Below are 24199 nucleotides of genomic sequence, written 5' to 3'. Positions count from 1 at the left end.
GAACCATTAATCCAATGTTCTTCAGCCACTCCCAGTGTGCCATTAGCCACAGATTAGCCCTTAATGTAGACATAAGCTGATGGAAGACTTGTGTGTAAACTAGTATTGGTTGTCATTTATGAATCTCAGCAACAACAGCACTCAGTCACTCAGTCTTTGCAAACACTGACTTTAGACAAAAATATTCCTCCTTTCTCGCCGCGGACAAATTGTCTATTGCAAAATGCACATTGCTTTTTCAACTGCTTATTCAAGCTCTCAATGTAGTAAAAGAGCCCTTGAACTGTACAAAAACAGAACAGAAACTATGTTTTAAAAAGGGACAGGGCTACATATTTCTATATAGCATTCCTGAGATTTCAATAATTCAATACAGAAATAGCATCCATGACCTTAAGTTCAAGCCCGCACAGATCACTGCAGCTACAAGTGTGGATAAAGAAGCAGAGCACCATTGCAAAATGTCTGTATCAAGTTTGGGTGAGAGTGTAAAAACTGATCACCCCCTCCTCATCCCCCGCTCCAAGATCCCATAGTCCCATTCCTTCTGCCTGTACGTCAACTCCGAACATTGATGCTGCTTGTTGCACATCTCCCCTGCTGCCGAGGTATTTGTTTTGCCTGAGTTCATACGAATGCGTCAGTGTCAGTTTCTCCCCCAACGAGTGAGATGAGGGTGTCGGCATTGGGCACGTGACTCAAGTGCTTCTGAGCTGAACCACACATCATGACATCAATCAAAGCCTTTCTACTTTGAATTTTATACGTGAGCTGTGTTTTATAGCTCTGTTAGCTATATATGATGAATTCAGACTTCTCCTCCCCCAAACAGACTGCTTCCTTCCTTAACTTCAGATCTAAAATTTAATGCAAACTTTAATTTCCGCTTTCCGTATGTGCCAAAATGTACCTGTAAACACGTCTCGCTTTGGGTCATCAGATGTTAATTGGATCTTGGGTGGATTTACACCTGGATTTTATGGCCTGCTCTTCTACGTAGGTACAATGCAATCATCCAGGACACGTGTTAGTGACAGGTGGAAAGGCTGTCAAAGTACCAACGGAGGCAGGAAAGTAACAAATCTGCCAGCAGAGATGACAGCTGAGTTGTAAAGTATGTAACACGGCCCTGAAATGAAGACAAAATTAGTTTAACACATCAGGCTGCATCTATGGCAAAAATGTCCCACATCAGCACAGGCCATGGAGCACCACAACAACAGAATAGCTGCTCGAGTGGTCGATTAGACAGCCAAGGTACTGAATGTACACTGGTAGGAGATCAATAAAGTTTTAAACAGCGCTCTGGCTCAGTTCACCTCCCAATGAAAGACCTCCTCAAGTACTAAAATAACTGCACACCCACAGAAGACAGACAACACAATCTGATGAGTATCTAAACATTAGTGTACACGTGTGAGTTCTTAGAATCCATCATCCACAAATCCCGAAATAACAGATGATGGGTTTTTTTAAACACCCAGAGATGACAGCTTACTTCATTAATGTGTCAGTCACTGGGCTGTCACAGCACATTAAAACATACCATACATCATACTCTGACACTTCTAAAATGCTGCAAAATGAATAACTGCCATTACTGCCAAAAGACTGGAATAAATACATGTGTGGAAGGTGGAAAATCATTTTAAAGAGGTTGAAAAAGTGATATTATTCACTAGACAGAAATGTCCGTCAAGGCAGCTTAGCACAAGGGGAGCAATAATTAAAAGTTATTCATCAACCTGCATTCTCACAGAAACAAAGCTGGCTGGTTTGATACTTATGTGTCTTAATTATTTGAAATGTCAGTTTTTTTTAACATTCTTTTGGAAACAAGCTGTCAATACATTTGATTTCACATTAGCCTCTTTCTTACAATGAAGCACCAATCAATGTGTTCCTCTCTGCCTGCACTTACAAGTCCTCCTCCAGGCAGACTTCTGAGGGCTGTGCCAAAGAAAATCAATTGTTTTTGAAATGCTGGAAAGCCGACAGCATCATCCCACGAACAGCATACAAGAGGAGAAAAATGCCAGACTGTTAAACTGTAATTCATCATCTCCATTTGGCCATGTGAGGAACACCCTTTGTTGACTTAATTACTGCAGTTGAACCTCTCAGCTAAGGCCAGAGACCTGTCCTTTAACTCCTGCTCCACTTCAAATGTCAATAGTCATTAATTAGCTAACTATTATTTGCTATTTTAAAGTCTGACAACTCATCAATGAACCTATTATTGCTCTGTTGAACTCCTCACTCCATACCACCTCCACCTTCCACCCACGTGCCCCGATGACTCAGCTTAATCCATGAGGTATGATGCACCACCGTGCCCCAGTTTGAATGTGTCACATCTCCACGGACAGTGTGGGTGTGACAGATGGGTGTGAAGCGGGTGCCTAAAATTAAATAACTGATGGGCGCAGCAGAAATCAGAAATAGAAACTTACACTTAATTGAAAGCAACAAGGTGCCGGCGGTGCATCAGTGGTGCTCAAATGAAATGTAAACGGCAGGAAAAAGCACAGACAGGATTTCCACAGCTCTTATGAAAACATTTCTCCTCCAGCAGACACATGGTTTATACATATCCCCCTCTTATGGACTTTTTGTCAGTGTGATGCGAAGCCCGAAGTGAAAGGTTTTAAAGCTCTTTTGTAATCGATTGACTATCTCTTCGCTCTCTGGTGGTCAGCAGCTAGTAGGCTGCTGTTTGGTGCAGTTAGGCATGACATGACAAATCCAGTGCATGGTACGCAACCTGATGCATTATTTATAACACAAGCCAAAAACTGGTTTAGCACATTACGTTTGTTTTTTTTTTTTCCTCTAGCTACTCTAGGCTGCAAGAGAAGGGAATTTGTCAGGAAACTGTGCCACAGGAGAAACTGACAGTCATCTTAGTAACTGCACCTCCTGCCTAAACAAAGCTAATGTATCACAAAAGACTGACAGAAACAAATGAACGTACACTGGTAGCTTTTTGAGGCCAAAACAGAATTGTTAATGATATATTGGCTCACTGTAATGTTTTTTAAACACAGACACATAAACAATCTTGGTACAGATCCTGGAGATTTGTTTTGTTAGACAATTGCGACCAGGATAACTTACTGAGCTGGACAGTTTACAGTGTAAAGATCAATCTTGGTCTCAGTTGGACAAACAATGTAATGGAGACAATGATTATAGATTACCTCAAAACTAATTGGCATTTCTGGACTGTGGCTTCTTGTAACTTATCAGACGAAATGTTGACCGGTGCCGATATATGACCTGCTGTCAGACCATTCATCTGTCTGGCTCTGAACTAAAGATAATATCTTTGGCAAATCAGAGAAACCACAATCACTGTGGCCATCCGTAAGATTCACGGTTAACTGAGCGAAAACCCATCACATCATGATAATTAATGAAGAACATTAGTTTCCAAACTAAAAAAAAATCCAGAAATGTAAGACCCTGCTATCCCAAAATATACTTAATAATTTTTGTAGAAATAAAAAAAACAAAAGACATCTGTAATTAGGGGATTAATTATCAAAATCTCTTTGATTTGTTTTTCATTTTTTTACTAAGTAATGAAAGTAACCGTTCAACACTGCAGACCTCAGACTGCTTGTGTCAGCTCTGCACGTCCATCCCAACACTAGGCTGCTCTCCCAGTCTTGCCCATATGTGGTGTTATGCAGTTATGTGCCCAGTTCCATTCTGTACACTGTGTGTGCATTAGGTGAATCTGTTGTCTTCTGTTTTTATGGTGTGTAACAAATTAAGTTAGAGAGGGAAATCATTTAGAGGAACAACAAAACCTGCTGGAGCTCTGTGGGGCACAGTGAATTAAGAAGTCTTTCCAGACCTTAAAATGCAAAATCAGAGAAGAACAGACACTGCAAATGTACTAATTTACACAGTATTGCTTTTGTGCTGTTCGTCGTATTATCACGGGCAGTCAATCATGTAATAGACTGCTGTTAACCTGCTGAGCAAGAAGATGAGATGTTGTTATTGGAGTCAAAAAACAGGAGTCAGTCTAGCCTTTAGGCGCAGTGTTAAACTTCAGTGAAAGGAAGGTTGGGAAAGCAAAGGGTGTGATTGGACAGGAGCCTGATCAGGCCTGTATGTTATCGATGTGTGTGTGTGTGTGTGTGTGTGTGTGTGTGTGTGTGTGTGTGCGTGTGCGTGCGTGCGTGCGTGCGTGCGTGTGTGGTACAAAGATATAGACATCAGAGACCAGTAATTATGGGGAAAGAATGGAGCAGTAGGTTAACTAAGGCAACATTTTTAAATCAATTCTGGCCAGGAGGGGCAATGCTGAGGTTAGGGACCCCTTTCAAGTGAAATGGATGAAACACAGCAAAGGTTTTAGAGGAGAAGGCACTCAATAATTTAGTAATTTCTTCAAGTGCTGTAATAGGTTGTTTCTCAGGCCTCTCTCAATAAAAAAAACTCTACAAACCAACTTCTTCAGAAGGACAAGTGCTGCTGTGTACTTTTTATCTCAGTGCTCAATATGTTTGTAATTTCTTGCTCAATTTAAAGTGAAAGCGTTTAGGTTTGGGAAAATAAGTACATTGAGTTCAACAAGCGATAGTGGACAAATGGTCAGAGGTCTACTGGGAACTGTAGCACACTTCTATTGTGCCTTTGCACTAGACTGTTACACTAATAAGCTAATAGTTAAAACATAAACACTTTCATATTAATCATATTATATTGTATATTAATACATCTACTACCCCTGAACTACAATGTACTCAGAGAAAACTTCAGGGCTTCAAGAATATTGAAATGCCTCAGGGCCAGATCAGAACTTCTTGCACTCTATACTACAAGCACCACAAAAGAAGATCAACCTAATGCTCATACAGAATGTGGTCTATTTTTCACTGCTAAACAGTTATTCTGAAGTCTTGCACTGTGTTCACATTTTCAGTTTATCCAAGCATGAATAGCCTTCTTTGAGTTTTACTCAATAAGACACACAAGTAGAAAGCTTTTCCTGGAAGTTACAGCCAAGATGGTGGATTTTACAAAGACTTTTTTCAAACTATACAAAAATCAACTTACACAGGGTATATTTTAGCAGCATATTCTGTATCCTGCATAAATGAAAAGCAAATCATTTTTATATCATGACTTGGCTGTAGGTGAAGATTGTCTGAGGTGATGCTGATCAAAAGAACAAACAAACACCAACCAGCAGCAATATACTTTCACACAGCTCATGGTCAAGTTTTATTCCTAAAGCAACTTCCTCTTCAACAGCTCTTAACTAAAGTCCAACACGAGCAAGTTCATTCCAAACTGCAACACCAACAAGTAATCAACACAACAATATGCTGCACAACATCCACCAAAAGCAACTGAGTATCTCAAGAGCCTCATCATGGACACTTCAGCCCTGAGACTGCTAAAGAGAAATGCAAAGCTAAGATATCAGCATGCACATGAAAAGCAGGCCCAGGAGCAGTGTTGCTCGAGCACTGTGGCGACAGATGGAGAGCACTAGCATACACCTCCAGGGGTCTAACCTCATCAGAATTTAACTTTACCCAGACAGAAAAAGTGCTTTAATATGGTGTGGTCAAAACATAACTGCAAAACTGAAAACGATGACACATTGGACACATACACATCAGAATTAGAGAATCAAGAGAACACTGAATTATTGTCCAAAAGTGTGAGGAAGCTGAAGTTTAATGTCATGAAAATAACGATTCATTCAGCCACTCCTTGCCCTGCTCTCTCTCTCTCTGAGTCACAAACACATTGACAACAGACCGTCTGTCACAGTCAGACTGACCGTCTGGAGCAACAGGAGAAATCCCACCCTGTCAGTGAGCCTGTGGACTGTTCCTGTCTCTTTACTGCCCCTCTCTCTCTGTGCCTGTCATTCATGGTGCGCAAAGCGTGCTACATCTGCCAGGACTGGACTCACTGACCAATTGCAATAAGTAAATCAACCCTCCCTGACCTGACCCAAGTCTGTGAGGGTTGTTATTTGACACAATGTGAAGCAGTGGAACTGTGCATATTGTTCAGTTATTTATTTAAATTGTTTGTAATTAAAATATATTCAGCGGAGCACCTTATATAGGATATCATTCAATGATTAAGAAAGCCCCCCACCTGTCAGCTACTGCTACAAATAGAATGCAACTCTGTGGGAAACTTTTGAAAAATACTAAACAAACTGAAATCCAATTATTTAAGCTATGGAGGCAGTGAAATGCAAGAAAAGCTTTAACAAGTCCTGTCCATAATTGAAGATTAAAGAAAAGAAGTACATCTCTCCAACTATCATTAAAAAATCTGACAGGGTGGATCTAGCTCTGAGAAGTCTTTGTGATACATTATTTATCAGTTTAAAATGCTTTCCATAAATTCAATATTCTGAGTCGTCAGAGGGGGACGAACAACAAGACAATCTTTCCTTACCTTAATTTTACTGAGGGAATGTTATAGATTTGTATCTGTTTAAGAAGCTCCCTGATTCAAGCTCAGTCATAATCTTAACACAAAAGAGAGCTGCTAAGTAAAGTAGTTAAGTCTTTTATCACTGGCTTGTGAACAGTAGGTCTCATTCTCACTGCAGCTTGAAGTTTCAGTCACAAGCCTGACTTCAGCATTTAGGATCCACAGCATTTCATAAAACATAAACTTCATAAACAGCAGATCTATGCTGCTCTCTTTAAAGCAGAAACTATTAGTCCATTAATCTAAAACTATAATTTCCAAGTTCAACACTGAATCTTTAAACAGTAAATAATGTTTTATAACTAGCTTTACTACAAAGAGCTTGGTCTTTTTTAAATGCAGAGGAGTTTCGGGACTTTTCGCCTCCATTGTACTGATTAAATTTCATAGAGATATATCTCAAGCAGAATTTAACTGCCCCAGTGCCCAGATACCATGGAGATGAAGCCGGCTCAGTTTCATTTTTATTTTTTCCCCTCAAATGAATGAGAGAAAAGTTCATCTTAGTGAAGTCCCATAGAGACAATAATACAACAACGAAAATACACGGTCCTGTACTCAAAGACACTGCCTGTCAGCGGGTTAACGATTTTTTTTCCATTTAATTTTTGCTTCATGAAACACTGAAACTACCAACCGTGCATAAAAATGGACAAATCTCTACACTGAAGCAACTACAATATCTACAGTAACTTACAAGGTTAGTGCACTAGGTTGTTTTTTTTCCATTATTACTATCTCTTGCCTTATTTCTTATTTACTTCAGTGATTAGATCAGGTCAAGCTTGCAGTATTGGCACGTCTGCAAATATTATTCATTGAAACAGCAAAACTGAAAACACCCTGTAATAATTCACCTGACCTGTGATTCTCCAGAGGAAACCATGTTTGGACTTTTGCTGAAAATAAAAATGTAGCAACAGCTTTGTTGGTGTTGGACTCATCCTGAGCACAGCTGCTCTGTTCCCAATGATTTCACTATAAAACCAAATCTGTGTGCATCAGCTCACCTGTTTACTGTGCAGGAAAGCATTTAAGTTAATACGACTAATGTAAGATCACAATGCCACGTCAGAGGATCTAAATAATTAATGAAGTTACCGCTGATGTGCCACGTGCATGAACTGCACACTGCCCCTCTCTCAGTTTGGAAATACACGTATCGATCCTGCTGCTGTGCAAGTCAAAGAAAAGGAGCAGCCATTCTTCTCTTGTTTGATCAGTATGAGACTGTGTCTGAAAGATGATGTTTCAAGCCAATCCTGTGACACTGAGCTCTGACAGGGTCAGGAGGCGGAGCTCAGCTCTGGTGGGCTACAGCCCAATTAATCATTATTTATAGAATTCTAATTACAAATGTATTGAATATATACTGCTGTAAACACAGTAATAACAGAAGGTGACTCAAAGGAGCTTTTTAACATTTTGATGAACCCAGAGCTGTTCCCATCTGGATTCTGGTGGCTAGGACATGATTTAGTTTTCTTTCAGTGAATAAATCAAACTGAAAAGTGACAACAAGGATTCTGAAAGTGAGAAGGATACATCCATTTCAACCCAACCACTTTACATCCTTGCAATCAATTAATCATTCAGGTAATTTTTCAAGCAAAAATGACAAATATCCTCTCATTTCTTTCTCTACAGTGTGAAGATGTGTTGCTCATCTCAGTTTAATATCATTGTAAGCAAAGTATCATTGTTTTTTAAAGAAAAACATCTGAAGATGTCACGTTGGACTCTGGGGACTTTGTGATGAGCATTTTTTACTATTTTCTGACATTTCATAGACCAAACCATAAATAATCAGTGGACTGATAATAATAATAATAATAATAATAATAATAATAATAATAATAATAATAATAATAATAATAATAATAATAACGACAACAACAAACAGTACACAAATACAAAGAATACTACATAGTCACGGACATGATAAAAGAAGCCATACTGAAATATACAGCAGAGTTCAGACCACATGAATCTGGACCAAACCTCTGTAGGGAGTAGCGATGGGTTCTAATCACTGGTTCTCTCATTCACGTTCTCTTTTTCATCTCTTTGACCTCTCTCTCCAACACTAGCGGCATCAGCAAAGAAGAAAACAGATTAACGAAATAACTAGGTGATATAAACAAGGGGCACCCGGGGCGAGGGGGGAATGACTAATCGTTTGTTTAAGTATTTATTTACTGTCCTGCAAGGTAAAATAGGAACTTGAGTTGTTTCTGATGATTTGAGAAGAACAATCCTCGGCCTCAGCCCACCACCGATGTTGCACGTATTCTGTGACTTGTAGCAGTGCAACAGTGACTCTGCCTTCAGTTAACGGTAAGTGCATTGTGCAGCGAAACATCAGAGATTCAATTTAATTGATATTCACTGAACGCTGAAGTAAAATTAATATTATTTTCACTGTGCTGTTTTTATGTTAGCTTGTATGGCGTCTGTAGCTGCAGCACAGTCCCACAGTGAAGAGCAAATGTTGTTTCTCCTCATTCATGAATATGACAGAGAAAGGATTCAGATTCAATAAGTGGATTCAGATTTGATAAAATGCTATGGAACCCGTTCCCTAAAGACAGCATGAGGGGCACTGGACCACGGTAGAACCACAGCACCTGTAAGAAGTATTACAATTCAATATTACCATCTCCTTTCACTTCCCTCTGAGATGATACTGCATTAATAAGCTCTGTGACATTCTTACAAAAACAAATACCAGTGTGTGAACATATGCACTCACACACAAACACAAGTATAATTTGTTTTTCTCTTGCTTTACTTGAACTCTCTCTGTTTTTATTACACAGTAAACCACTTTGTGACAAGACTGTTTTGACTTCTAAATGACTGATTTGATATTAATTTAATCTGATACTGCAATATATTTTGATTTATTAGTCTGTTTTTCCACTCAGTTTACTGCAGTATAAGACTGAAACAATGTGGACGGTAATAAAATGTTAAAATTATGTCTACTAATATACACTCAGCTGTAAATCTGTTACAATCAGGCTGCCTAAAAGGGTACAGTTTTCAATTTTCAGTTAAATGCATTCAGTGTTTATAATTTGACTGGGTGACATAGCCAAAAATATCACTATTTATATAGTTTTTCACACTGATCAATATTCCGATTGATCTCAATTTAGATTTAACATAAACAAAGAGGAAGGACTTGCATTCCACATGTTTGTTAGTCCTCAAGGATACACAGAATATGTTTTAGTGAGCAACCTTTAAATAACTTGTTTGTTTACAAGAAAACTCTACAGGGTGCCTTTTATTCTGAAGTTCAAGAGGTATATTCAGTTTTGGATTAAATCCGAAATAAACCACAGGGTTTGTTATGGCTCTAAACTGGTTGATACTCTAAACATGAAACATAATATAATATTTACACTGATTATGCTCATGTAAGGCGCTGCTGTGTGGTTACACCATATGTCAGTAGTGGTGTAAAGCAAGCGTGTAAAGCTGCTCTTCTACATTTCCCCTGCATCCTGCGTAAAGCTGAGGCAGCTGTTTCTGAAAAATGTTTCTGTCCAAAGGCTTTATACCTGGAGTCAACCACTGTCATTACTGTTGAAACCACCACTTTAACAGGCATTATGTCTTTTGCTATTACATATAAACTTGCACTTACTGCCTCCTTTTGAGCTCTTATCATATGGTGTAATGACTGAAAAGGCAGACACAAGCCACTGCTGCTGCGGTGTGACTGTCTAACTACCACAGGAGGCTTATTTGCAAGCTTGGGTGCTTGTGCTGCAGTTTGGGACCACATACTTTGGCTGTCTGTATACTCAGAGGGATGGTACCTTTGTGTTTCCCTACTTCGTCAGCACAGAGTGCCTGTATATCTTGCTACGGATATTGCTGCTGCTGTTTATCGAGCTTTGCAAACCCAAACCATTTCCAAATCTCTCATGTTGTGTGACCTCTCCACTATAATTTTCTTGTCTTGTGTAGATATCTGACTCTGTTCATGGTCACTCATTTTTATGTTTCCAAAGAGGTGTTTGGCCCTACACATGTCAGCTATGTTAACCTGTTGCTGTAGTCTGATAGGGTGATTGTGCAGATGAGGGTTGACAAAAAAGCAGAACAGATACATTTGTACTAAATTTTTCTCCAGCTCTAATAGAACATCATACATGTTTTGATAATGAGCCATTAAATTTTGACCAAAATATCTTAGTAGTAGTCATCAATGTACTGACACAATATCTGGGAATGGGGCAGATAAGTAATATTATATTATATAACTAGGAACATGTCACAGAAAAATATCTGAGCCAAGTAACATGACGTATCTTTGCTTGTATGTGGCTGATCAATCAATCAATCAATCAGATGTAAACTGTGGAAATAACAGTGTCAAAGTGAAATAATCAAATATTCATGAAAGGGCAAACAACAGAGTTGAACAATGAAAGTAAACTTTACAGTTCAAGGTACTTTTTTACTAAATGTATGTTGACCTTGCAAATTCAGACGCTACTGACTTTAAACTTTCCCACATTTATTTCTGAGTTTCCATCTAACTAGACTCAAACTGTGGTTTGCAGCGCTTTAACAGACAGAAGCACAAAACATCAACAGAGACAACAAGAGAAGGAAGGTCAATCAAAACGAGGAAGCAATGAAACGACATGCAGTCCTTGACTGCTGAATAGAGTAATTCTTAATGAAAAATAATAGTAAAAAAAAACATTAAGACACTCTTGAGCTGTGAAAAGTGTTGATCTGACTAACAAAGGGATACAGTAAGGACATGTGATACTGTACATAGCCTTGACATGGATCACACCAGTGAACAAGAGATTGGACTCACACTGCATACATTACAAAGTGCGAGTCAGACTGGGTTTTCCTAGGAAAACTCCCCTTCTGACCTTGGGAAACTATTTTCACATCAACATCAACGTGAAACAAGATTAGAGCAAAAGCTAAAAGAAATAAGGTATCAAATGTATGATGCAAAATAAAGAGTAATGGACAAGTAATTTTTTTAACAATAGCTAAAACCGACACATTCAGACAGCTAAAATATGACAAGAAACACCAGAGCAAAGAGGAGTCAGCAAAAATAATGAACGCTTCCATACAGGGTGCGGGGGTCCCTGAGTGGTTTCATGAGTATGAAAAGATCTGAATCAAATGCTATGGCCCTGGCAGAAACCAAATTAACAGCTGTAAGAGATTTTGGAGCAACGTGTTCCACCATCATTTTGAAAACACCAAATGAAGAAAGATCGGTTCCAAACATCTACACCAAGGAGCAGTGAAGCTGTTTTGGAGGATCGTGATGGCCCACCACCTTAATCTGTCACCCCTCTGTAAGTTATCATTATAGAGAAATGTAGCAGTTGTTCTGTGTGTAAAAAAAATGCTTGCTCGTAGAAGTCATAATTCAGAACTATATCTTTGGAAGGCAGCCTGTGCCCGGTTTGCATTCCAAGCAAAATGAATAGCCAGCGCACAATAAATTACTCCCACTCTGAATAAACTGTTGTAACATGGATCAAATTGCTTTTTCACTGTGAAGCGTACAAAAGGCACAACAGCCACTACAGCCATAGCTGAACATCCCTCATCTGGTGTAACGCTTTGCTGGAAACTCTTGTGAAAACAAATCCAGAGCAGTACACACAACAACAACAGCCTCTCAGTGTCACAGATAGTAATCTCTGGCTGCAGCACTACATTTAAAGCTACATCTGTTGAACTCCAGCTCACACACAACAGCCAAATATGCAAGCAGGAGCCAAAACACTGGACCAGCCCAGTCAGAGAGGCACTGAGCTGCACCCAATAATAAACACATTTCTGCACAGTGTTAAGTGATTTTCACCAGGATTTCATGCAAAAGCAACACACACACACACACACACACACACACACGCACACGCACACGCACACGCACACGCACATACTGGAGAGAGTTGAAGGGGGTACCACCTGTGGTTCAGTACTTACCTCCAGAGCCTCCAGGGTCACGAACCCAGTGATGGAGAAGCCATCGATGATGTCCTCCTCAGCGGAAGTAGACTCCTTTCGCTTTCTTCGCGGGGGTCGAGGGCGGGATGAGGAGGGCTCCCGGTCGCCCTGCTCTGAGTCAGAGGAGAAGCGAAAGACAGAGCCCTTAACATGGTTGTTCCTTATCCCATTTGATCTCCTCTCACGATCCCTCTCTGATCGGGACTTCCTCTTCTTGCGTAGACCACTAGATCGAGGGCCATCCATGTCCTTCATAGGAAACCTCCAAACAAAACACTCCTCTTACAGACAATCAAACTCTTTAAGGGCCAGACACTGGCACTGCTCAACCTCCACTCGTGTGAAAAACCCCTCAAGGAGAATCTCCACAATATCCAAGTGAATGTTATCAATGTATTAGATCCAGGGTAACCGTGGAATATCCGACAGATGAAGCCTTTTACAGGTAATGCAAAGCTGCATCGAGTCACCGAACCGAGCTAGGTTCCAAGCAAAGATCCCCAAAGGCAGTCCATCAAATCCTACGACAGAGGTGTAAAATGATCTATTAAACACGTTATCACCAAGCTGTCAATTCCGCCAGAGGAAAAGCTTTTCAAGTTAAAGCAAATGTCTGCTCAGTGAACATGTCCCGCCATGGTGAGTTGAGCAGGTGACGCCACATCTTTCTTCTCCAGGAACCTGCTCCTCTTACCCAAGGTCAGCAAACTCTCCCTCCTGCAAGATAGAGACACACAAAGAGAGAGAGAGAGAGCACGCATTTGCAACATGTTCACTCAGCAAGTTCAAACTGTGCATTTAGTCAATGAGCCATTTGCCAAAAGGTGCAGCAAACTACACAAAGGGTTCTTGCCATTCCACATAATGCAAGATGAGTGTTTTATTGGGGAGGCTACAGTCTCTTCTGCTGAGTATACTGTGTTTTCTTAAACTGCCAGGCCATTAAGTCCTGAGATGAGATGATTATGTGTTGTAAGAGCTCTTTTACTAGTGTCTCTGAAGCTTTTGCCAAGCTTGTAACTTAAACTATGTTTTTAATGATTAAAATTCCTTTAATTAATTGCGCACCAGATTTTTTTTTTACTTTGCTATTTTGTGTGTGAGTATTTCAACGTGAACTTGCTGTTGTTGTTGGCATGGTCACTGCTAATTTTAAGTGACATAAAGAGAATGTATACGACAAAAAAAGTGTGACAGTATCAGTAACATCCAGTACACTGGTCAGACAACAATAATTAAACTGATTGCTCTTGAAATAAAGCCTTAATCTAATCAAATTGTCTTAAGAACAGTAAGCTGTCACAGAATCTATCCTCCCACTGCGGCTACTCGTATTCTCTTGCTAATTGTATTAATTTACATAACTAAACTTCTATAAACATACATATCAGTGACACATAAATCCATAATGACAAAAGATAACAAGTTTCATTGATTATGCATTGGACAAAATCTTCACTATCAAACTGCCCACATATAGCAGGTCATCTATCAAAGAGGAGAGTAGTGAATTCAAAGCAGTTCTGACTTATAGACATCCACCGATAAGCCTTCACTCTGGTCCACATGAACACATTCATGGTGATAGTCCCTCTCAAGTCACCCATTCATTCCTCTCAAAACATTACTTTGCACCTAACATCTCTAGTCTGCATGTGAAAAAAAGATTATATTGCTCTCTCTTTCCAGAATGAAACAGGACTAATAGAAGAAGGAGATGTCCTTGAGGTTTTACACACGCTTTTAAGAAATGAAGACAAACGTCAGGGCCCTTTGATAATCCAATCCTGCACTTAACTATGGCGTTAGTAGGCCATACCTTCACTGTCTGACACTGAAGGCATGTGTCTGCTTTATGATATTAGGATGCAACATTCAACAGCTTGCAGTCCTATTCTGGATCATTCCAAAGCATAGCCTACAGTCTAGGCCTAAAGCCACTGAAAGTCACTCTGGCATCGTAGCCTAAAACACATATGGCTTCTCTGTGTGTCCAGAATATCAATTCTCATCCATTACATCACAGAAATGGTATTCTACATGGAGGAAAACTGAATCAACAAACTGCAGCCCCTTCTCTGAGTAATCATAAATGCTGGTGGACATTTCAAACACAGATGAATCACACCTTTTCTGCATCACCACACAAACCAAACACCCAATATGTCACAGTCAACTTTGCATTGTCTCCTTGGACGCAGGCTGTCATGTAATGTTGCTCATCTGGATTCTGAAGCATACATGTAGTCCCCAAATACTCCGCTTCACCATGCAAAGTGACACATGTACAACTAAACATGTACAATTATAAACATTGGCAAAAATACAAAGGCTTTCAAATAAATACATTAACAAAAAGGCACATGCCAGAATATCAACATTTAAGTATGCAGCAACCATTCACAAATATTCCTTCCATGCAGATGTTCTGCCTCCTAACAACCCAAAAAAAAAGCAAATCCACCTCTGCTGTAATGGTCCTAAACGGGTTTTTTCCAGTACCTATGCTTTTAACCTGATGCCCCGTGCCAGCACTCATCTAATGACACACATGCACTGCACGAATAGCTTCCAAAATATCGCTTATCTGAAGAAACTGTGTTCTAGCACTCGCCCTGGCTTCTCTAGCACAGTAAAAGACTCTTTCCCTTGTCTTCGCTCACAGTCCCTTTTTGTCTGCCTGTGCTGTCAGTAGAGATCTCAGGCTCTGTAATCCAGTCCAGCCCACAACAGCAGCAGCGGACTGGCACTGCCTCCTGCTCCGGCTTTCCAAGCTTCATTTTCCACTATAAGACACACAACAAAAGCAAGCCTCTCTTTTTTCTCCTTCTTTTTTTTTTTTTTTTTTTTTTTTTTCTTGCTCCAAGACACGTCATGCAAAACCAAGAAATGCAAACCCTTGCGAGTGGGGAGGGACCGTCCGGACAAGTTGCAGGCCTTCGGTCACTAATAAAAAGATAAAGCACAAGAAGGTTTGGAGCTGACAAAATAAATCCCGCAACGGAAAACCATAGGGTATCTCCTCCTCCTCTCCCCAGATCCGAGCTTCAGGATCCCGGAGAAGGGGGACCGGGGCGCAGTGATACGGCGATGCCGCAGTGCCGCTTTACAGGCTGCACGCTTCCTCCTCGGCGCAAATAGTGCTGTCTCCTGACATTTAGGAGGCTCCGAGTTACAACAAAGAGACGGCGAAGCCACGAAACGATCTGAATCTCAAGCCAGTTCACTCAGCTTCGGAACAATTTCCACCTCCCTTTTCTCTTTGCGATACATATGTGGAGGGAAAAAACCCTCTGTGAACACAAGTAGGTGTACAAGTGTGAAGTAAGTATTTAATTATAACGATAAATAATCGTGGTTGGTCATTATTGAATGAACGTCAGCTGTGTCAGAAAACCTGTGACAAATTATACATTTATTAGCATAACTACTGAAACTAATTACTTTTTTAATCACAAAAAGCAACAATTTAGCCAAAACTTTGCCTTTTTTTTTTCACATGTAAACATATTTCCTCACTGCTGCAGGTCATTATAATGTTATTTAAGTCATGTATTAAGTCATACAAATGACTGAAGACCCCCCCTCCCCTTTTAAGTTATATGCGCCAACTCAGGTGTCATATTAACACTGGCTCATCAAAGCAAATATGAGGTTCAAGGACACACATTGCCATTAAACAAACACTGACAGAGAAGTCTGACCTCAGAGGATTGGACCAATGAATAATAAAACACCAAATAAGCGTAATATTTTCAGCACATCCGTTTGACATTTGAAGAAAAGATTTACCTTGGAGAGCCGGTTGTCCGCACTGCACTGAGGCTCCAGTCGTTCAGTCCCTGGCAATCAGACAATTACCTGCACCTGTGGGGTGACACCAGTCAGGCTCTGTCAGCGCCGAATCTCACAACAATAGAGTAAATCAAAGTAACGTGCTGTTTGCGAGATACAGTGATTGATTTGAGAATGCTTCACATCTGAGTTGGTCAGTAAGCATAAAGTAAGGGTTCTGCAGCTGATTCATTACTGCTGCATGATTTATCGTATTGATATTGTACTGCCCTTGAGAGGGAAACACGATTATGTAAGAGTGTAGTTATTCAAAATCCCCAGAATGCATCATTTGCCAGGAATATATTCACACCTTGCTGTGGAGCTAAATGAAAATCAGTTTATAAATACCGCAACTAAGTACTGACTGGAGAGTGTCAGTCTATGAGATATACGTAAACTTTTATTACATAAATCAATTAGTTTTGACAACAGTTTTGATATTTGATTAATCATGTTTTCACCCTATAGGCTCCTGGACATTGAGATGTGATGTCCCCTAATATGTTATAGACAAAACAATAAATAATAATAATTGATATAAATTTAAAATAAAAGCAATACTTTCAAGTCTGAATATGTAGTTCAACAATACATGATGGGCTTTGTCATCAGCACTGTTTGTAGCAAACTCCAGCATTACACCAACACATGTTGATCTCTAGGTCCAGTAATGCCCATGGGAAGAGCATTAAAACGGTGTGAACCCATTGTGTTTATTTGTATGGTAGTAGTAGTAGTATCTATAATGATCATATAATTAGTAGGTGACGGATAAGGGCACTTCACACTATCTCCTTCGGCATGCTGTTACTGTATTGCCACAGCCTTAAACACTGATCAAATATAAATAGAAAGTGAAAAATGGTGGTGCCACACCTCACATGAACAAGAGTCAGTGGTGATTGTTTCAGCGTGGCCATATACCGGTCCTGTGCGAACAGAGGACCATGGGTGGGCTGTGTATTTTTAGCCTGGTTTAATGATGCAGAGGCTGAGTGGTGTGGCTCAGAGCTTGCTAAAGTGCCTCAATTCCCAGTGCCCGGTGGAACAGGAGCCCCGGCGGCCTGTAAGAATAATGCCAGGAGATACACATGCACTTGACCCTGTCTCATCTTCCAGGAGGAGTGTCCTCGTGACAAAGTGGCATGGCGGGGGAGAGACGACAGCGAGGAAGCTAATTCAGCTCTCCCGGCCTCCACTCATTAGATGGGGAAGACAAATGTGCTGTGCCACCCTCCTCTCTGCCTTGCCATAATCAGCTTTAATTACACCTTCGCCCTAACTTTCTCTGCCTCCACACCTTCATTCACTGTCACACCACGCTCTGGATCGGAGGCTTTCTATGAAACTAGGACTGAGTGGTATATTTGGCATTAGGAGAAATAAATGATATCGTGAAAGCCAGTCCCTTCCAAATACAACTGTTCTGACCAGCGATAATAATCAACATCTTTGGAAAGAAATAACATGCATGCCCCCTGTTACAGTACTTATTTATCTTTAAAGTCACTGTAACACTTTACTCCATCTTTTCCTCTTCAGCCATAAACTCAGACAGCAGATGGAATCAGATTTAAAAAAAAAAACTGATGTACACATCCCCCACATTATCTCACATCTGCCTATCACTATCTTTAACATTTATTTTATTTGTGTTCATCTTCATCATTATTATCTCAGGAAGGAGACTCAAGTGGGATGTGATGACACTATGAGTGTAAAGAAAGCTGAATTTCTGGGTATTTATAGCAACAAAGAGATTCCCAATACAAGAATGAGTTCATTTTCCTCCCCTACAAGTCTGTCTACAAGCACACTAATAGCCCTTATTACTTGGGAGTGCTATCTAGCCTTCCCGCTTTGTTCTTTCCTCTTATATTCTCCTGGCAAATATGATTTGTTGACGCTATTCATCAAAGGTATATTTGGTACTCCAGTGGCTCTCACACACATGTGTGGGAGGTTTAATATTCGTCATTAATGACTTGTCCCCGAAGGCCTAACAAGTGGTTAATGCCCTTAAAGTGTGTGTTAATACGTGACAAGCGCGTCGCACAGTCACGGCTAAATTGTGGCACGTGACCCCCTGTTCAAAAGCTGACCTAAATTATGAAAAGTGTCAACATGTCTCCGCTGTCAGGTTCAAGAAAGAAGCAGCGAAAACAGCACTACAGAACAATGTAGGAATATGTTTCATCGGAAAGATGAAACTGTCCTCAAAGCAGAAATGTGAATTAGAATGATTGATTATACAAGATCACTACGACTGAGGCTTGCGCCTGTAATAATGACAGCATGGACTGAGAAGCCTCTCAGGTCTTAATATATGGCACCTTTCAAAATCTTCTTAGCTCATGGTTCTTCAGCTGGCTCTCACAATCAATCACTGTTGACTATTTGGCCATTGAATAAGACCCACATTTACCACCAGAAAAATGAAGAAACGACATTAACATCGAGAAATTTACTGATTATGTTTAATGATTATGTTTGATTCAGGTTGTTTGGCTCTGGGCTTGTAAGAGAGGTTTTTGTACAAGCTTCTCACTCCTGCGGTTGTTTACTTTGGATTCATTTATGTCTGAGTATATGTGGGTAGAAGTGTGTTTGTATATCTGTGGCTGTCTTAGTGTACATATCACATATTTTTTAAAACAACTGCGCAAACAAATAAACTAAATGAATTAGTTACATGTAATGTACACCTACTTCTCAGGTGGTTCCATCTGAATAACCGTTTGAAGCCACAGGAAGTAAAATAATAATATTGTTTTTTTTCTCAGTTCCTGCTACATTAATCATCCCATGAAACCTCAGATGTATCTGCTGACCCACTAGAGGGGGCCTGACCCCAGGTTGTGCACCAATTAACCGAGCTTCCTCACTGTAGCCAATATAAATTACTTCAAAGCGCGTTTTATGCAGAACAAGTACTTTTAGTTTTGATATTTTACTGTAAGTAGGCTACGTTTAGTTACTATAAGACATCATTTAGCTGCTTCAGTGTCATTGTGCTGCTATTGTTCATACTGATTCAGTATCACAGCTTGTTGGGACACTTGAATACAACCGAGCCAACAGTAACACCTGGGACAGGTTGGAATATGTGCTGTGAAAAAGGTTTATTGAGGAAATGAACAAACAAACATCTCCTTGTCAGCTCTCACAAGGTCTTTTGAGTTTTAGAGTGAACATAAGCACAAGAAAGTTTAATGTATTCAGCTCAACAGCTGAATTGTTCAGTTTTAAATACATGTCAGAGCTTGGTGTCAGTTGTTCTGAAGGTCTCTCTATTAACACCCTCTCATTTGAAATGCCAAGGATGACCTTTCACTGCATGTTTCAGCTCTGAGAGGAGATCATTTACTGGTGTATTTTTGTATTTCAGTAGAAGTACTTAAGCTGTTTTTTTTTTTGTTTTTTTTTCTCCAGGCTCAGACAAGTACTGTAATTTTCCATATCTGTCATCTGTGCAAATAAACCAAAATCACTTCCAAATATAACCTCACGGAAAAGATATAAAAAGGAGATGGAAACAGAAAATAACACAAAGCCAACATACTGCAGTGTTTACCTTGAGCACTGTGGAACCAAAATAAAATGCTGTTGATCGGTTCTTTGAATGACAATGAGGATTATTGAAAATGATAGTTGACCCATTAAAACCATGACATATCTTAAGCTAACAATGTTGTTAGATGTGTATGCACTGCAAACAAAACTCTTTTCTCCCTCTCCATTTGAGCAGTGCAGCTCAATTACAGAAACATTCAGCTTTAACTAATTCATGAAACGACACGGTCAACATCAAGTTCAGCCACTTGAGATAAAAGAGAATGATTTCAGCCTGTTTTACCCGCGTTAAGAACAACCAAGGTCTGATAGAGACATGTGGTTTCAATTCCAACATAATGAAGTCATGGAGGGTCTTCAGAGGGACTGTGAGGTCGGGGATGTGTTGCAGTGTTTCTGCTATTACAATGTCAAATTCATGAATAATGAAGGTTTCAAATTAAAGCTTAAGTCTGACTCTGGTACAGCCTGGTGTGTAAATTATGCCTTGGACGTGCAGCACTTCAGTTCTTTTCGCTTGACCTTACACTGTAAATATAAAGTACAAGCTTATTTTAACATTAACATCACCAATTGCAAGAAGGTGCTAATTCCCCTGTGTCCTGTGTAGCCACATGACTCCCGGGCATAGACTCCCAGGATGCAACCAAGGTTGACTAAACCCTTCCACCTTCTTCCCCGATCCCACTTTGCAGATTGCATGACACAGAGAGCCTCACATAATATCTCCTGTCCTTTTGTTAACCTTGGAGTCCCCACCCCCACCCCCACATACAGAGGCAGAGTTTGGAAGTCAGACGAATTGTGTTGTTTTCTCTTTTTTTAACTTTAAAATGAAAAACGGACAGTGTATTTCATGGTGTAGGAGCAAGAAAGGTTGGTTAAGCTGTGGAGAGTGGGTGATGGTGTGTGTGTGTGTGTGTGTGTGTGTGTGTGTGTGTGTGTGTGTGTGTGTGTGTGTGTGTGTGTGTGAGAGAGAGATTGGGGAGGTGGGGGTCTTTCTGAAATGGGAAGCAGGGATATTTTCCAATTACTCAGCCCCTTCTCCCTCCCATCTCACAGGGCAGAGGAGGCAAAGTCGAGCTCGTTTATTAGTATTAGGGGCTTGTTCCCCCCTCCCAGGCAGCCCTCCTCCTCTCGCTCCCCTGCAGCAACCGTGGAATGCACACAAGATCATCCTAATAGAATTTGTAAGCCTCCAAATGAAGTGGATTGTAAAAGACAAAATGACACGAGAGATGTTTTTTTGTTTTTTTTTTTTGAGGTAGGCGATCCTACAGGGAGCAGTTGATGAGCAGAGGTGGTGAAATGACAGCAGAAGGAAAGAACAGGAGGGAGGTGACCATACTATGACTCCATTTGATTCTCGTTTCTCTCTGACAGCAACGAGTTGCTGGCTTGCATTATTGGAGATGAGTTGTTTTACAGTCATTAATTTACAGGCCCACCTACTGGTGGAGTCCATTATGAAGGGAGCCAGCGTCATCTTAATGGAACCTCAGGGGTGACTGTGCTTTTACAACATGTGTTTCATTAAGTGCTCATAAACACACAATGTAATATAAATATGGAAACTGTTAGTGGTGATAAAAAAATATTTAAAAAAACTGTGGTCTATGCAACAACTGTGGTCCCACGAATAACGCCAACTAGCAGGGAGCCTCTAAGGATAAAACTTGTAATGCTGGTGTTTTTATATTTTCCATAATGGAGAGGTATTGTTCCTGAGGATTTGGACAGATTATGAGGATCAGAAGGATGATCTGTTTGCAGTACACTCTTCTTCTGAGGATTTTACTTTATTTTATTTGGTTCCAGAATGACACAGTATCTCGTCAAAAGGAGACCAAATGTTAAAAAAAAAAAAGAGATCTCACGTCTGTAAAAACAATATGAAACAATGGTGGTCAGACCAGCCTGCGATTGGGCACATTGGTCTGATCAGCATTCATCACCACATCATTCATACTGAAAAAACTTGCTATTTCCTTTATGTGTGAAGTAATCCACAATAAAATTACATTTTTTAATAGTCTTGGAATAATATAGTCGAGGATGTGTGTGCATTTCCTAATACTTACTGCTGATATCAATCCTGCTTACATAACATACAGAACATACATAAAGAGAAAACCTAGAGAACACATTTTGTGTAAATGTACTATGTGAATTGAAAAACACATTTTTCTATTATATCATGCTGTGAGTTTGATGTTCTATTGTATAACAGTGATTCCCCTCACTCCCACAGTCCTGCAGTTGTTCTGGGAGCAGGACTCAACTAATTAACTGAGCTCAACTCAACTAAACAACAGAAACCTATAACCAGGGTTTATGCAGATACCACATCACCATTTCCTGTCTCTCTCAAGGAGGAAAACAAACAGATTACAAATTAGATTAATCGGAAGAGGATGAAATAGCTAGATAAAGGTAAATGACAAATAGTTGAAATTGTTGAAATAGTGAACAAAGTAATGAAGGATATATGGATGATGGTTATATGAAGAAACAAAAGTAATAATATCCATAAATAATGGTGTTGACATCCAGTTTGTAATCCATTCACAAGAGCATATATGAGTAGAGCTTGAAGGGGTAATTCTATCCGATCAACACACAGCAAACCAGCTGATACGTGAGACTAAAAAGCTTGAAACCATTGCTGTGTAGCATAGTTCTGAGTGAGCATACCTGTTTCCATATAAAAATGTTATGTCAGGTCACAGAAGCAAAACTAGAGCGACTAAAGTGAAGAAACCATATTCCCCTCTTTGTCTCTCTGTACGTAGTCTCAATCTGACATTATGAACAAGATGATTTCAAATCCAAATGGACAACACACAACATCCACATTATTCTAATATCGAATGCTGAGGGTGATTTTGACATCTCCTTGTCAATAAAACCTTCACAATTAAAAGCGAATTATTAAGGGTTACACTTGTTTGGTTCCAGTGAAACTTTTACTGCTCACCATGCCGTCACTCTCCACTCAGATTCCCATGAGTGTGTGCAGATTGCACGTACTGTTGGTGAACAATGACAAGCTCCATGTAGTCTGGCTCAGTCTGTCTCAGCCTGATCTCATCCATATGCCAGCTGCTGAAAATATCAGCTGCTTTGCTGTGTGTTGCAGTTTAGATGAGCTACTCTCAAGACACTCTTTCTTTTTTATTGAGATAAATGACAACTCCGTGATGTATTTACAACTTCAGCTCCCTCCTGATGCTGCCGGATGCCAGTGCCTGTCAGCCGGCCGAGACACTGGAATTTGTGGTTGTCTGCAGAATAAATTAATTTGAATCTGAATTTTAAAATGACATTAAAATGTGTCTGACCTCTTTTAACCACAAATTATATTTGGATTGTGTAGGATGGAGATCAAATGAGAATAAATGGTTCAAGCCAACAGTTCCAGACATACTGCAGGCTCACCCTCTCATTGTGATACAGGATTATTAATCATCATCTGAAACTGAAGAAATAGTAAAGGAGGAAGACAATGCAAAGAATTGATTTCAAGACAGTGCATAGCTTACATTGTACAGAGAGAGAGTACATGGAGGATATTTATAAGCACTCAAACATACGCACACACACATCCACTCTCCCAGCCTAACTTCCTGAACATTTGTTCAAACTGCTCGAAACAGATGCATTGGCAAGTGATTACTGAAAAGTCGCTAAATACATCATGATACATAAATCCTGTTAAATCCTTCATGAGAAGCGCAGTAGCAGAGCAGAGAACAAACGGTTACATGATCCAAAGTATGCTGTGTGAGGGAGACAAAAAGTAGAACAGTGAACAGTTCGAGCTCAAGATGTGACAAATATAAATCATGAGGGATAAATTGCTGGAGTCTCTCTTAATCATCCAATGGATTCAGTCTGATAGGCGGGCATTTTATCCTGACTATAAAATCTTAGAGCTGCAATTTTACTGGTTCATGACAAATCAATCAAATCAACTCCTGTGAACAGACAACAAAAAACAGCAAGGAAACACCTGTTTTCATCCATCAAGGCAGAAAGGAAGGCGAGGCAGCTCAGAGCTACTCTGTGAGGGAGTCAAGTTTCTTTGACCTTGCTTTCTGTCTGAGTGAACTGGTGCACGGTTCACAGGTTTTGTTTCTGCTGGCTCGGTGGACATTGCAACGCTTCAAAAGCCTCTCTGCACTGAACCAAGCATGGAATTCTCAAATCAGATGAAAAATTACTCTCATAACCGCGGCTGCGGCGTCTGCTCAAATGCACCATGCGAGGTAAAACGGCTGACGATGCAGCTTCA

General features: G+C 40.1%; 1 protein-coding gene across 6 annotated transcripts in view; it reads right to left on the bottom strand.

Annotated features, from left to right (window-relative positions):
- Window positions 1-15557, bottom strand: part of auts2a (activator of transcription and developmental regulator AUTS2 a) — a 308038-nt gene extending 292481 nt beyond the window's left edge. For all 6 annotated transcript variants that reach the window (XM_087177002.1, XM_023417712.2, XM_087177003.1 and 3 more), the window contains exons 1-2: window positions 15393-15557; window positions 12475-13212 (exon numbers count right to left, since the gene is read on the bottom strand). In XM_087177002.1, the coding sequence (XP_087033128.1) occupies window positions 12475-12750 (276 nt within the window). In that variant the 5' untranslated portion in view covers window positions 12751-13212; window positions 15393-15557. The remainder of the gene's footprint in view (window positions 1-12474; window positions 13213-15392) is intronic.
- Between the last annotated feature and the right edge of the window lie 8642 nt (window positions 15558-24199).

The sequence above is a fragment of the Seriola lalandi genome, unplaced genomic scaffold, assembly GCF_002814215.2.
Source record: "Seriola lalandi dorsalis isolate HSWRI2012SDOR001 ecotype SW California unplaced genomic scaffold, Sedor1 jcf7180002054577, whole genome shotgun sequence".
NCBI lineage: Eukaryota > Metazoa > Chordata > Actinopteri > Carangiformes > Carangidae > Seriola > Seriola lalandi.
This window is presented reverse-complemented; position numbering and strand designations above follow the sequence as displayed.